Source organism: Eptatretus burgeri, chromosome 5 (genome assembly GCF_056783735.1).
Source record: "Eptatretus burgeri isolate ZD-2024b chromosome 5, Ebu_testis_v1, whole genome shotgun sequence".
Classification (NCBI taxonomy): domain Eukaryota; kingdom Metazoa; phylum Chordata; class Myxini; order Myxiniformes; family Myxinidae; genus Eptatretus; species Eptatretus burgeri.
In genome coordinates this window covers 100,966,490-100,982,000 of record NC_140965.1, presented here as the reverse complement: position 1 = coordinate 100,982,000, position 15,511 = coordinate 100,966,490, and the positions used below count along the sequence as shown (strand labels likewise).

Sequence of the window (15,511 nt, the reverse complement as noted above, 5' to 3'; positions counted from 1 at the left end):
TTATATTTCTGGGGTATAACAACTACAACTCAAGCTCAATTAGGAGTGAGGCAACAGCACAAGTGGCATCAGAACAATCTTGCCTGACTGGAAGTTAATGCGGTTTCCAAGAGAAAGCTCGAAGGGCATGTCAAAGGTTGTGTTGCTGGAGTCAGCAGTGGTGGGGTCAAAGGGTGTGATGCCAGTGAGATTATTTTTGGGCTTATTCATGATGTAGGGTATTCTTGGTGTTCCATTGACAACCAAAATAACTTGAGCTGACCCAGATGGTGAAAATGTCCCAGATTGGGCTCCAATTCCAATTGCAGTCAGTCCCATGCAAAGTGCTCTGCCTGATGCCATCATGGTAACACCAGTATTAGAGTGGACCATACGCAAAGCCCCATTTCTGAAGGGCCACTCATATTTACCAGAAGTTAAGGGTCCATTTTGTTCTGCATAGATTGTGATAACTGGCTTTCGGGTGTTCACCAGATTTGTGAAGGCAGATTGCAAACGGCTAAACATTCTGTCGACGTATGATTTTATTGCATGTTTGGAAAGGGTTTGCATATACAGTATGTCGTTTTTGCATATTCAGAGAGGTTTTGCTCATCACTGCTGGAACTGTTGTTCCGACGACTGCGGCCGTAATCAGTGCCATAAATACTACTCATTATATTTTCAGAACAATAGAGATCAGAAGCTTGTCACCATGTATATATATATTTTCAAGTCATTAATTGTGCCACACTGTGCTCTGCCATCTGGGGGAGACCTATGGCCATTCAGTATATGAGGACGTACTTGGGGGCCACAACATAGTCCCACACGAGCGACTGTAACTCCTTTGGAGCGAGCTGCACATTGCGCAAGCTTAGTACCCTCCAGCCCTCATAGCAGAGGATACGTGTTGGCGTAGCCTTGGCCACCATAGCTGTGGAGGGAACACAGTGACTTACAGAGCAGTGCACTGTGCGCATGGGGGACCATGGCATCACTGCATGTGTTCCAGCAGCTATTGCTGCAGTGGTGAATCTGGAGTATCAGGCACACCATGGTGTTCACATACTTCTCGTAAATTGCAAAGCATGCAGTGTAGTGTGGGAAGAGGGCTGGGAATTCCTCCTGCAGCAGCTGTTAGAACGACTTTTGGAACGACTGTGAGATATATGCGCAAGCCATTGAATTCCATCCGATTGGTCCAATTAATATTGTCCTTGAAATGAGGACGAGAGAAGAACCTTCAGAGTTTAGGCTTTATTCCATTTGATTGAAGCCGCTTCTATGGGCACACCAGGAAATACAGACGCAGCATGGAGTACAAGCAGTAAGGTACACACGCGCAACTAATCACCGCAAAATAAATCAGTATTATATATCAATCAGTATTCTTACCATTCAATGAGCACCAAGTGAGCCGCCGACATAAAACGGCAATGCCCCAGGGACAAACCCCGCGGCCGAGCCGAACCTCAGCTTTATCTCTTCTGTGCTCGAGCCGGGCAACATGTGATCACACGTCACGACCCTCCATTCACCACAGTCCTGAACTGCCAGAGGAGGATATTAGTAGATGTGTCAGCGCATATAGTCCAGAAGTGTAGACCTATACAGCAGGTCCAAGTACTCACCCGTCCACTCCGGCTTACATGTGCAAATGCTCCACCCAGATGGACCGAGCTACTATAACAGGTTATTTTTTATAGGCTGTCCAAGATTAGGCATTCCTGCAGCGTGGCCAGGGTGAGCATCTGCTGGTCAGGAAGGGTTGCCACACGGCCCAACTTTGGTGTGGCTGTCCTTGTGGGTAGTAGTCTCCTATTACTACTGTAATGCTTGGCCCAGATGGCCAGATCCACCGACTGGATATTCCATATCCCAGGTGAATCATGTTGCAAGGGGTGGAAATTGGGATGGTGGAAGCCCACTGTGTAGCAGAAGCTGGGGTCAAAAGTGGGCAATTCAGTGCGGGTATTACTTGGGCAGAAGAGGTTATACCATAGACTCAGGCCCAATGTATATTCAGGGTCAGTTGCAGCAAGCAACTCGTACATCAGTTCAGCATATATCTGCCCACCCATCCAGCAAAGTGTTGAGACTTCATAACCATTGACTGAAGCCAGTTAGCAGATGGGCCCCTTGTGGGGGTGAGTCCAGTGTAAGGAATGTGGTGACCATCATTTACCTGTATTATGTTGTGGCAGTCCTGTGCCATGAAGTGGTTTACCTCTTTGGCCGACACCTGCAGGTTTGATGCCCATGGTGGCACCGACAACCGTTACTATGTTGCGGTGACAGAACATGATGACACAGCCAATCAGTTTGTGAGCATCCTCACCCTCCAGTTGGCGCGGGTTGCCACGTGGGATGCCAAAGCCCAGGATCATCCTACCATCCATGAGGTTAAAAGGGACAACTCGACCTTTATGCTTCTTGCCCTTCCAACATGGGGGTTCCCCCCTACTAGCAGGACTGTCCTCCACTTGCTTCAGCATCTCGGCATGCTGCTGTATCGGACTTCCAGGTGCTCTTTGATCTGGGTTTGTGTTTCCACCCCTTTGTTCAGTCTTCCTTGTTGCCGAGCACTCCATCAGCAATTTCAGCGGTTGTTTCAGCAACTGTAGCTCCTTTGGAACAAGCGGGAACGATGGTGGTAATTCGATGCTCATCATTGCACATCCGCAGGCCATGCACATCACAGAGATCGTACAGCCTGTCCATGATCTGGTGTTGTATTTGCCCCAGTGCCATCATTCCCTGAGCTTTGGCTAGTAGCTCAGTCAGGGTTGTGGGGTATTAACAGATCTTGTCCAAGGACAGTTCTCTTTTAGGTGGCATTGTTTTTCCTAGTTGTACCCACTGCATCCCAATATTTCCCATAATGTTCAACACAAAGTAATAGCATATGTCATTGCTGGAACGGCTACCCAAGCCAGCTAATTATGTGATAGATGAACTGCACAGGAACCTGAGATAAGGCAGTAGGAATTGCTGTACCAGGTTTGCAAGTTCTTTAATGGTTCCACAGTTGCGCACTCTGGCAAAGGGAGGAGGGAGGATTCACAGTATTTGGCTGCAGGCTGCTTCGGATGGATGCTGTCGGGCATGGCTGGCCTCAGCTGGCCCCAGCCGGCCCATCCCGTTCTTCAGCTGGGTGTTCCACTTGTATCAGTACACCATTGCGATCTCGGATAGTCTATGCCTCATTGGGAAAATGCACATCAGTGGTGATAACCAAAGCAGTGGGACCAACGTCAGCAAAGAGAGCCAGCACCCAAGTGTCTGTATGGAAATTGATGGATTGCCTCATTACCCAACTGCTGCAGCATCTGGCTGACAGTTATGTCCCACTCAGGTGGGGGTCCCACCCACCCAGTAAGTGTCCTCAAGCGTTTCCATGAATTGTTCTGGAACGCTATTGAGGACGGTCAACACACAACGTACAGGGGTGGCAAAAAATTTTCATGGTGTAGGGGCAGTCGTTGGCTGCTTGGCAGAGTATGTTGCCCAGGGTGTCCTTGCCCAGCACCCATGACACTGGCAATTCCAATGATCTACAAGGGGCGTGCTTGTTTCTTATGCCCATGGAAGACCACGGTTGTCATTGTGGCAGATGGCTGCCATAGAGAAGCAACATCAAGCAAGTGCTAGCTTGTCAATACGACAGCACAATACAAGTGATGCTTCAGCACAATTTCAGCAATGCTACAGCACAATATAAGCAAGAGCTTAGCATGCTTCTTTTCTGCGAGTAGATGGATAGTAGTTGGGTTATTTTATTCTCGTAGTTTGCGCAAGCACAATATTAGCAGGAACTTTGCATGCTTCAGCACAATACCAGAAGGGCACTCAGAGGGGGCATACTTCCACCAAGTTGATTAGTTAACATTTTTATCCCACTGATATTCATGATCTGATTTCGGACCTGACCTAAAATTTAATTAGCTCGTTTGTGTTACCTCACCAATGCATCCACCAAGTTTATTCCAAATCTGTTGATAACTTTTTGAGATATCGTGCTATTTATCGTTTTAGCCCTATCACTTAATGGTGAAGAATCACTTTAAAAATTCTCTGATCCGGATCCGGATTCGTATCTTCACCAAAATCAAGTCAACTCTTCCTTGTTACATACCCAAGCTGTCCACCAAGTTTCGTCCAAATCCGTCTTCAACTGTTTGAGATATCCTGCTACATGCCGTTTTTGGCCCTATCTCTGAATGGTGAAAAATCATGAAAAAAATTCTTAGGTCCAGATCCGGATCTACCCTCCCCCCTCTGCAAGGGTTTCATGGATACATCAAATTGTCCATTTCATTAAGATTAAAATTGACAATCTTAATCAAAGCACAGGGCAATCGGATCAAAATTGATTCTTTTTCAGACAAATAGTGATGATATTAGAAGTTTGACCTCGTAGGGGGGAACCCCCATGTTGGAAGGGCAAGAAGCATAAAGGTCGAGTTGTCCCTTTTAACCTCATGGATGGTATGATGATCCTGGACTTTGGCGTCCCGCGTGGCAACCCGCGCCACCTGGAGGGTGAGGATGCTCACAAACTGATTGGCTGTGTCATCCTGTTCTGTCACCGCAACATCCGGCAGGATTGTGTTCATACAGACATTTGACCTTTTGGTCTCAAAATAGTTGTTTTCCGATTCAGTAAAACACTATTAAATTGCTCTTTAATTTTCAAGTCAATCCGATGAAAATTGACAATTTTTCAGATAAAATAGATGATTTTAGAAGTTTGACCTTTTGACCTCAAAAATAATAATTGGTTTCCCAATTCAGTGACACAATATGCAAATATTGTTCAAATTTAAAGTCAATCAGATTGAAAATGACGATTTTAGAAATTTGACCTTTGACCTCAAAATCAATCAGCTTCTCAGTTGAGACTACCTCCACAACTCGGTAAAGTTTCATGACGATCGGTTGAGAATTGAGACCTGTAGGCGATTGACAAACAGACAGAGTAACAAAATCGACTGACCAATATACTTGAAAAATCTTCGAATTTGCTAGTAAGAAACAAACAAACAAACAAGCCGGTAGGTGACAAGGGATCCACTCGGATCGAAGCGCTGGATACGATGCTTTTCATTCTGACCGATCCACCGACGAAGATTCATTGCCAAGATGTATTGGTTCACATTCAATTGTTCCTCTGCCTGACAAGATTTTTCCTATTGCATATTTTGCCAACTGGCACTCCTCATAAAAAATGACGGTAAATAGACACCCTATTTTTGAAGGACTACCATTTGAAAAATAAAACCTAAATCAAAAATCGGCTCGAGTAAAATTTTCGAAATATCTCGAAGTGTTTAATTCCGAAGTCTCGTTTCTCCACATTCAAAACTGTAGGACAAGTATTGAAAATAGTGAACGCGGTTTTTTCGGCCGCTGCATAGCAACGGGTGGTTGCTTAGCAACGAAACTCAAACGTGCACACTCCCAGCCCATATGGCACCTGTTCGCCAAGTTTCATGGAAATCGGTTTGCTGGTTTGTGCTGTGGAGCCTCGCGTTGCAGACACACACACACACACACACACACACACACACACACACACACACACACACACACACACACACACACACACAGACGGAAAACCCGACAATAAGGGATATCTAGCGAATCCAACAAACACAGACAGACAGGAGTGAAAATATAACCTCTGTCCACCTTCGGTGGAGGAGTCAATAAAATATATGCAGCAAGGGTAGTGGATAATAACTGCAAAGTTTCACATCATTAAGTTAAGCAGCATCAGGTAAATAAATAAAAATTTTACTTTGATCGACTTTTGCATGGGGAATATTGGTTGAAAATTTCAACATCATTGGTCAAATGGTCTCGCAGCCACATTGAATAACAAAAACCTTATCTGATCAATGTTAACCTTTAACGATGTGATCGACCACCCATTCTGAATTCAGTTCACTAAAGAGGACGTCATGGGTCAGGTGTCCAATCAATGCAGGGCAGCTTGGTACCTGGCCATAACTGCTCGCAGTTATAAAGCATGCTTCTAGTTATTATTATTACTGTTTGTATTTGTAGTATTAGTTTATTCATTTTTTTATATTAAAATTACATTTAATAACGTTTTATATAAAAAAACAAAACAATAGGGTTGAATTTGTGTTCTGGAACCCATTAATCACCTTTTACATGTATTTAAAGGGGATTTCTGGATGCAGTTTCTGAACCTTCAGCTTAAGAACACATTTTCAGGAACACATTGTGTTTGTAAATCGGGGACTCCCTCTACTTGCGAATCTTCATTTTCGCAAGTAATAAACAGGGATGAAAACATATAACCATTGTTCACCTTCGGTGGCAGAATTAAATAGCAATTTTTTGGTGCATTTGGTGAAATATATTTGGTGAATCGAAACAAATTGTTTATCAGGATAGAAATTAATCTGAATTTTGTATATTATACATGTTTCCAGTCATCTTATTGAAGGAAATATATTATTGTATCCCACATAATTTTGCAAAATGGAATTTACAGTGAGAAGGATGGAAGTATTTCTCTGTTTAATTCTGGTGGAAAACAATTTTGACTCAAAAATTTTTTTTTCCAACCCCAGTTTAAAACAGCGTTATTTAATTTGTGTACTTTTTGAATGAAATGTGTTAAATGCATTTCGTTTTGAACGATTTTTGTGTTATAGGACACCAGAGACATCCAACGTCTTGCAATGGTCATTATCTTCCACATCAGCTTAAAATTAGAGTTTCGAGCAACACTGCGACAGGAGGGGGTGATGGAAATCACTGCAGATTATGTGAACAGGCGAGACATTCTATGCAAGATGATGAGTTTAGCAATACTCTGCCATATTGCAAATGCTGAGGAATCAGAGATCTACTGCAATGACAAAGGTACCAGAGTGTATTTATTTAAAGAACAAAGCAGGATTGTTTGCATTTGCATTATGAATTGACAAGTAGACATGGCAAAGATAGCTATGAAGATATGAAGCATCAATAAATTAATAATTATGGTTTTAGATTTTTATGGATTTTTTTCTGCTATCCATATCAATACCTCATTTGATCCAAGCACAAAATATATATTTTTTAAAGTTTTGAATCACACTTTTAATCAGCGACACTACCATGCGAGGAGGTCCCTTAACATGTTCAGGCTTTACCAACACAAGCCAAGAACACATCCTTTTGAACAGGATTATTCCCCCAGAATGTGTGTATTTTAGTATGAATTGTAAAATCCCCTCCCTCTGGACTGACACTTTGCCATACATATTTGCAGTGCATTCCATCCATCGAGTTTATCAAACTAAACAATTGGCACCATGTTGTTAGCGAATATGAATGTACACTCTCCTCTATCTCTGATCTTTCTCATCCATTGTCAATGAATTGGGAGAACAAAAAAACAGGGTGTGATGCGATGCCGACTGCGAAATACATGCAGGTGGTCAAACCTCAGCCGGCGAGCCAGGTGCCCGAGCCTGCGATGTGTGGGGTGATGGGTGAGCCTGCTCTTGGTGGGAGCAAGGCCAGACTGCTGATGTGCAGGTCCGAGCTCGCGCTGTAAAGCAAGTCCACGTCCATTGTAGTATGTGAGCTGGTGTTGGCAGAGGTTGTGTCGGTACCCAAGTTGTTCAGGACGGACTCTGTCAGGGTCGACGTAGCACCCAGGGTTGTTGCTCTGCAACGTGATGGGTGTGTGTTAGCTACCACGGGGCAGCGGGAAATAAAAAAATGTAACGGTAGGGCATTGCAAAAGAGACAGGCCACCAAGAGCCTGTGTCACTCTGAGTCCAATTCGGTTTTTAAACACACTTGTTTGTGTGATGTAGGAGCTGTGAGTCATGAGCAGTTGGTGACTCATGACAATGGAGATAGGTTGGAAGAGCGGGTGGCTCAAGGCAAGCAGTGGCTGCAGGAGGGGGCAGAAAAGCCTGGTATTAATCATGGGGTTATATGCAGCCACATTTGGAAACACACGACCAGAAATTTTAAACTTAAATGGGAATTCATTGTGGAACAGCCTTGGTGGGAATTGATCCACAGGTTGCGGTATTTGGACCGGGTTGGGTTAAGGGGGTCGGCCTCGTGGGGAATTTCCTCCCCCCCCCCCCGCCATCGAGATTGGGTTATGCTAGGCAGCTGGGGAACTGCACTGGCAGAATTTGGATGTGGGGTCCGACCATGGGTGCTGTGGCACGACCCGGGCCACACGGGGAGTCTAGTGGAGTGTGGCATCCCTTGTCCATCGGTGTGTCTTCCGATCAAGTGTCTCAAGCTGATGGGGTCATTGGACTCTGGAGGGGGTTGCGATCTCCCGGGATCCAAGGTGGTTCCTTCTGGGCACCGATCATGGTGTACTATCAGAACCACTAGGGGGAGGAGTTGCTGGTTGTGCTTTGGTGGAGGCACCATTGAGGACCAGTCAGAGACTGACAAGGTGACTGCCCAGGCATGCAGTCTGGCAGCCTCTGCCTGAGGCTCTGCGACAGCCACCATGTGGTGACCTGCCATGCTGCACAGGTCTATGGACGCGGGTCGATCCGCATGGGCTGCTGGGTGTGAATACAGCCCACCAGACACCAATGGAGCATCTGGTGAATGTTATTGAGTGTTTGTGAAGGCCCAGAGAGGACTGTGTAACCTTCGTCAGATGGTCCACTATGATTTATGGGCTCTTAGTTTGGGAAGAGAGTCCTTGGTTTGATTGGCATGGGTGACTTGGGAAGAATGGCTGCAGCAGGCAATGCTAGTGTTGAATGAGCCAATCAGTGGTGATTGGATTTTGACTAAATTTACCTTTCCCCATTGTCAGGACTCACCATGCTTTGCTATTAGTGGGGCAGATAACGACAATTTGTGAGAGGAATCGTGCAAATGATGATGGAAGCATCAAATTTGGCACATTTGTTCTCCAGGGGATTCTAATCAAATCTGCCTGATTGGCCATTTGAAAATCCAAATTTTGAAAAATTAAAAAAAAAAAAAAAAACTTCAAAAAGGTCAAGATCACGAATCAATGTTGGATGCTGGCTGAGATTGGTGAATGTTTCAGAAACATCATCAAAGACGTTCCAAGTCTGTCATGAAGTTTTCTTCCCTTTACCATGGAAGGCAGACACGACGTCACATCCAGTGAACGCATGGAAGTATGGGATCCCTCTGGCTTTCTCAGGCCCTATTGCAGAAACTACCTTATGGACTGGAATCCATCGCGCCTTGGCTCCTTGGCCAAAGGCAATCCACGTGTTCTCAAGACCTAGTTCCTGTAAGGATGGCAGTACAGATATTGCTATGACTAGTACGTCCGTCCGTGCCATTAGCCTTAATGATAATGAACTTGCTACCATTCGTCGTTGCATCCCTGGCATGTACAAATATTCGAGTGTCAGCTTCTTCATGACAACATGGAGACACAGCATCCAGTGACTTCCTTGTGTTGCTAATGGCATCTTCTCCTTTTGTGACAATGACTGTGCTTGTCATCTGTGCTTCACACATCTTTTCCGCAAGGAAGTGAAACAGCTCAGTCTTGTTGCTGTCATCTCGAAGAAAGCTTCTCCAGTTACTTGGGGTCTTCTTCTGATTCCTTGCCCCCTTTTCGACCTTGCCTCGGACTTCACACTTGACTTCTTGTACACATCAAACACTACGTCCACCCTCTCATTCCTGGCACCATAGGATTCCACCTTTGGGATAATGTCTTCTTTAGCATAGTCAACAAATATGTTTGAAGTGCGTGGAGGTAGGGCATTGATAAGTGCTGAGCCATCAATGATGACTGCATCTCCTCTTGGTTCTCTGTCTGGGATGTTCACTTGCACTTCAAGAATTTCAGCCATCTGTGACTTCAAATAATAATTTTTTTTTTTTTCAAAATTTGAATTTTCAAATGGCCAATCGGGCAGATTTGATCAGAAAGCCCTGCAGAACAGAAATGCCAAATTTGATGCTTGTATCATAATTTGCACGATTTTTCTATTATCAACTACACTATATTGGGGATATGTAGGTGAGTTGAGGAATTAGTATGGGTGACGGGTCAGAGTGGCCATGAGAGCGAAACATGTGGATTGGGTGGAAAGGGTTAAAATGTGTGCATTGTAAATTAAGAATTGCATTTTATTTGAGTGTGTGTTGATGATTAGTGTGTATGTAGGCCATGGCAGGTGAGGTACACCATCGCGTGTATTGCAAGTGGTGGAGAATTGTATGACCATGGGGGAGGGAGTGACATTTGGGGTTTTGTGGGTGGGGAAGGTGTGTATGGATGAGGGTCTGGAGGAGTGGTGACTGCAGCTTCTCTTGAGGTAACTCACCCCTGGCAGCTGGTGGTGTCTCGAGTTTGGGGGCCCGTTAGAGGAGGGTGTGTGTTCGCGACCATTGGATAGGACCGTGATTATAGTATGACCAGTGAAAATGGATTTCAGACATTATTACACTCCACCACACATCTGCCTTCCCTTCCTCTCACCTCATACTGTCTTCCCTTTCCTCACCCCTCCTCGCTCGCCTTTCCTCCTCTCTCCTTTCCCCTCCACCTTTTCACTTTTGTTGCTCACTCTTCCCACCTCTCTCTCTCCAACTCTCTCTTCCTCCCTCTTTTTCTTTCTCCCCCCTTTAGAATTACCATCAGCGAAGCGACGTGTGATATTGTTATGGGGCCGGGTATCGGTGGAGAGCACGACCGCTAGAGGGAGCAGTAGAGTCGGCTCCACCGAACACACCGGAATTGAGGTCGTGCCTTTTGGATAAGTGCGAAAGGCACGGGTCCCTTACTGCACCATGAATCGCCAATAATTTGACCGCGTGGGGTAGGGTTAATTGCCAAACTTCAATATACCTAATTATCCACGCGGACAAAGCTACCGGGGAATTTACACCCTCGACGGACCTCTAGCGGAACGAGCCGTTACCGAGCCAAAACTGTGTGTAACCCGAGCGGAGATTACCAAGGCCCGTCGGACCGAATGAACAATTTACGGCCTCGCTATTTCTCAATACACACCGTGCCAAGCCAATGAAAGAACAAGCCAATTCCCTGCCTTTCTTTCGGCTCGCTCCTCACGAAAGCCAATCGCAAAACAGACACAGCCGTCCCTTGTACTGCCGATCGAGCCCCACCTCGGTGCTCTCCCGGCACCGTTTGCCTTCCCGGCGACTGCTCGCCTCCCAGCCGACTGCTACTCCAGCAGATTGAGACTCGACACTCTCCCAGTTCCACCCTTTCCTTCCGGCCCTCGCTTCTTTAGGCCACACCCTCTCAGAGCACTGGGTGGAGACTCGTTCGGAGAGGGGAACAAAGAAGAAGAACCTCTCGGTACACCACCACTGCACAAACAAAAACACGCCTCCTACACACATGTAACGACACACATGTAACGTACATTTACCGAATAACCTGCCTAAACATGCATTTAATGGGGGATCTGGGCTAATCCTATATTTAATAACACACTAAGGGCCATTTCTGCAACAATATATATTGGAAACTTACCCCGGGGGAGAGCATACATGGACATTTAGGGGCCCCAAAGATTAATTATTTCATTAGTCTGTCTAGATAGTCCTTGGCCCCTAGTCTCAGGGTTGTTAGGGTGGCACGTGTTGAGGTTCGTTTGTGTTTTCCTTGTGTGATGTCTTCCCTTCCCCAATCCCCTCCCCCCTCCCCCCCAACCCCCTCCCACGCCCCGCTACTTTCAATCTCTCTTCCTTTACCCATCAGTGCGTTCTCTCCTCTGCCTTTCTCAATCCACCAATAACCCCCTTTACCAAACTTGCCAAGCACCTCCCTTAATCGCTTTCCCCGCTTGCCAAGTGGCTTTTAAAGTGGTTGGTAAAGAAGTCTGGCTTGGCAAATGACAGCTCGCCACTTTCTAATGTAACACAGCCCTGTTTATGGATACTACAATACTAGATGTTTATATGTACTACAATAAAGAGGTGTAAGTGCCAAACTACTCACCAGATTCTCAACTTAATCGATTTTAAATGCTGTGCAAATGCCTCTGTAGTTGTAAGCGGTAACACTTCTCAAAGAAAATAAATTGAAGCGGAGACAAGGAAGGCTGGTACGTGCGCTATGTCAACGTGTGCACTATGACACATGCACATGGCTGTAAAATGCTGACATGCTGTCAGCTTCCATCGCCTAAGATTGAGCATAAGAAGATGAAGGAAAGAGGGAGGGAATGAGGAAGAATGAGTGTGAGTGATGCAAAATGAGGATGTGATGAGAGATTGGGGAAAATGAGGATGTGGGGGAGGGGAGACTTGTCAGAGCTATCAAAACAAAGTGGTAAATGCGTCATGGAAAGTCGTAAATCATTCACATGCGAACCATCCACAGCATTCGTGAATATTTTATGTTAAAAAGTACACGTAAATCATTTGCAGGTGAATTTGGCCTTATAAATGCCACCGAGTCCAACATTTAAACCTATCTAGCATTTGTGAGGGACTACTGAATACATCTTTTTTAAATCTAAATGTCAAAAAATGCATGATAGCATCGAAGAAATAAGTAAATAAATAACGTTGACAAATTTTGTTTTTAAAATGGAAATTTGATTTTCCCACGGGTCTTTTTTATGCTGTTACGGAGCTAAGCTCTGTCTCGGATGGACTGAGGTGCCGGCGCGGTGCTCCGGTGCACTCCGACAGCACTCCGCTCCAGGTTCTATTTTCAGAGGGAATTAGTAACAAAATGGTGCCATATGGTGACATAAGTGCCTTCAACCAATCACAGTCAATTCCTCCCCAAACTAAGTTGGCCAAACTATCTTTAGAAGGTGCTGCATATTTACATAAAGAGAATTGGTATCCCTCCCCTACCATATTGTCGCAGATCTGGGGTTTGAGGCTTGCCATGAAGGGAAACACTCAAGTCCCTGCCGAACACCCGGTCCTGAGGTCGCCAGGCACAGATGACTCCATGCACCGGCAGGTTGCTAGGCAACCAAGAAGCCGATTGACAGCCAATCCGGGCAGAGTTACACTACTTCGTGTGATACCTTATTGTCTGCTCTTAGAGCACCCTTATTCTGGACATTTCCATCTGTCTGTCTGTCCGTGAAACTTTGGTCAAGCCGAGGGGCTAAACCACTCAATCGATTCCAATGAAATTTGGTAGGTAGGACCAATATTTCTGGGAATCGTGTGATTTCGAATATGGGATCCCCGGGCCCGAGCAACGGCATAGCAACAGCCCTTTAAAGTGGTCAAAAAATCGAAAAAAATCGAAAAATCGAAGCTTAGAGTTCTGTGCGCAATCTATCTAGCTCCCTTCATGCCAATTTGCAGCCCTAACAAAAAATATTTGTAGGAGGAGATAAGTTTTGGGCGAGTACATGTCAAACATTTCAGAAACGGTTAATTGCGAAAATCGCCAAGAGAAAGAGTGTTATTTTGATGAAACTTGGGTGAAATGTGTACAATGTGGCTAGCATGTACACAAAAATGAATGGTTGCTATGCACACCTCCGTTGCTTCGCAACAGCTAAAATACTTTATCGTACATTGTACACTTATTGGGGACTGTACAAAAAATCAATACCTCTGAAACTGGACCTCCGAGGGACCTGTTCGTTTTTGTCCCCAAGGAGAATGTCTTACAGCATCATATAAAAAAATAAAATTTTAGCGAACAGATAAATGGAATTACCAGGGCTGCCATTTGTTAGAGTCTCTTTGGAAACATGCCTGAAATTTCACAAGGCGGGTTTCTGGGCGCAAACTAAGAGGGCTGTGATAATCATATTTATTGTGCTAAATTGATTGATAGCATATACATGAATATCGTCTAGTCGCGTAGGCCAGCTTTCCATCTAGAGCGAGCAGCCATGTCGCCTACCGGCTTGTTTGTGGACGGCTGGCTTATTGGAGTCACATGCCCTCAGCGCGCACTCGCATTACTGCCGAGCATTACAGTGAGTCTGCGCTGGCTGATAAAGCAAAGTATTGTGGTAGAACATCCCGTCTCACCTTACTTGTGCACTGCATCGGGCCATTAAAGGAAAAGACAACCGAGACAGGTTGGAAATAGCAACAAACAATTATTTATTACAAACACAAAAGGAAGCAATCATTTAATTTGAAGAGGATTTATATTTCAGGTCACTGTATTCAACCAGCCAATTATTTTTGAGGTCAACATTGACGAAAAGGTCAACACAGGCAAAAGGTCAACAACTGAGGTGGGGTTTCTAAAATCCTAAATTTTCATCCACTTGATTTGAAATTTGAAGAGGAGTTGCATATTTGGTCATTGAATTCAACCACCAATTCTTTTTAAGGTCAAAAACTTAGGTGGAATTTATAAAATTCTCAATTTTCATCCCATTGATTTGAAATTTGAAGAGGATTTGCATATCAGGTCGCTGAATTCTGCAAACAAGTATTTTTGAGGTCAACATAGCTCAATCACTAGGTCAACATAAGCCAAAAAGTCGACGTTCATTTCTAAAATTGTCAATTTTAATCCATTTGACTTGAAATTTGAAGTGGATTTGTGTATTTGGTCAATTCATTTGACCAGCATTTCAAGGTCAAATTTGTTTTATGGATTTCGCAAGTATCGTGCTATGCATGACATCTTTCTTTTTACTTGCACAATTGAAGATTTTTCAAGTATATTGGTCAGTCGATTTTGTTACTCTGTCTAAACTGTGTTTGATTATTTGTCAATCTCAAACAAGTTACAATTTTAAACTGTTCTTCACGAAACTTCACATAGTTGTGGAGGTAGTATCTACTGAGAAGCCTGTTGATTTTGAGGTCAGAGGTCATCTTCAGGTCATATTTCTAAAATCGTCAATTTTCATCCGATTGACTTGAAAATTAAACAGCAATTGCACAGTGTATTACTGAATTGGGAAACCAACTATTTTGGAGATCAAAAGTCAAAGGTCAACTCAAGGTTAAACCTGTAAAATCAAATTTCTTCTGAAAAACCATCAATTTTCATCTGATTAACTTAAATGAAGCAGCAATTGCATAGTGCATCAGTGAATTTGAAAAACAACTACTTTTGCGGTCAAAGGTCAACTCAAGGTCAAACTCCTGAAATCAATTTCAATCTGAAAAACAATAAATTTTCATCCGATTGACCTGAGCTTTGATTAAGAATGTCAATTTTAATTTGAATGGAATGGGCATTTTGATGTATCCATTGCAACCTTTGAAGAGGGGGAGGTGGATTTTACAAGCATCATGCTCTGCACGACATCTTTTTCATGTTTGTTTATCTGTTTCTTTGTGTGCAGCATATCTCAAAAAGTTGTAGACGGATTCGGATGAAATTTTGTGGGCAAATTGGGTGTTTGAGAAGGAGGAAGTGGTTAAATTTTGGTGAAGATCTGGATTCAGATCTGGCAACTGGAATTTTTTTTAATGATTCTTCACCATTGAGAGATATATAGCAAAAAAATGATATATAGCTCAAAAATGATATATAGCAAGGTATCTCAAAAAAGTTGTGGATGGATTCCAACGACACTTGGTCGACAGGATCGATGTG

General features: G+C 44.1%; 2 protein-coding genes across 3 annotated transcripts in view; both read left to right on the top strand.

The window, feature by feature from the left end:
- The window catches only part of LOC147027062 (uncharacterized), a 514,850-nt gene that overhangs the window by 435,819 nt on the left and 63,520 nt on the right, over positions 1 to 15,511 (top strand). The window lies entirely within an intron of this gene.
- LOC147027063 (uncharacterized) overlaps positions 1 to 15,511 on the top strand; it is a 209,948-nt gene that overhangs the window by 154,212 nt on the left and 40,225 nt on the right. The window contains exon 7 of the mRNA XM_085883227.1: positions 6,672 to 6,882. Coding sequence (XP_085739353.1) covers positions 6,672 to 6,882 — 211 coding nt within the window. The remainder of the gene's footprint in view (positions 1 to 6,671; positions 6,883 to 15,511) is intronic.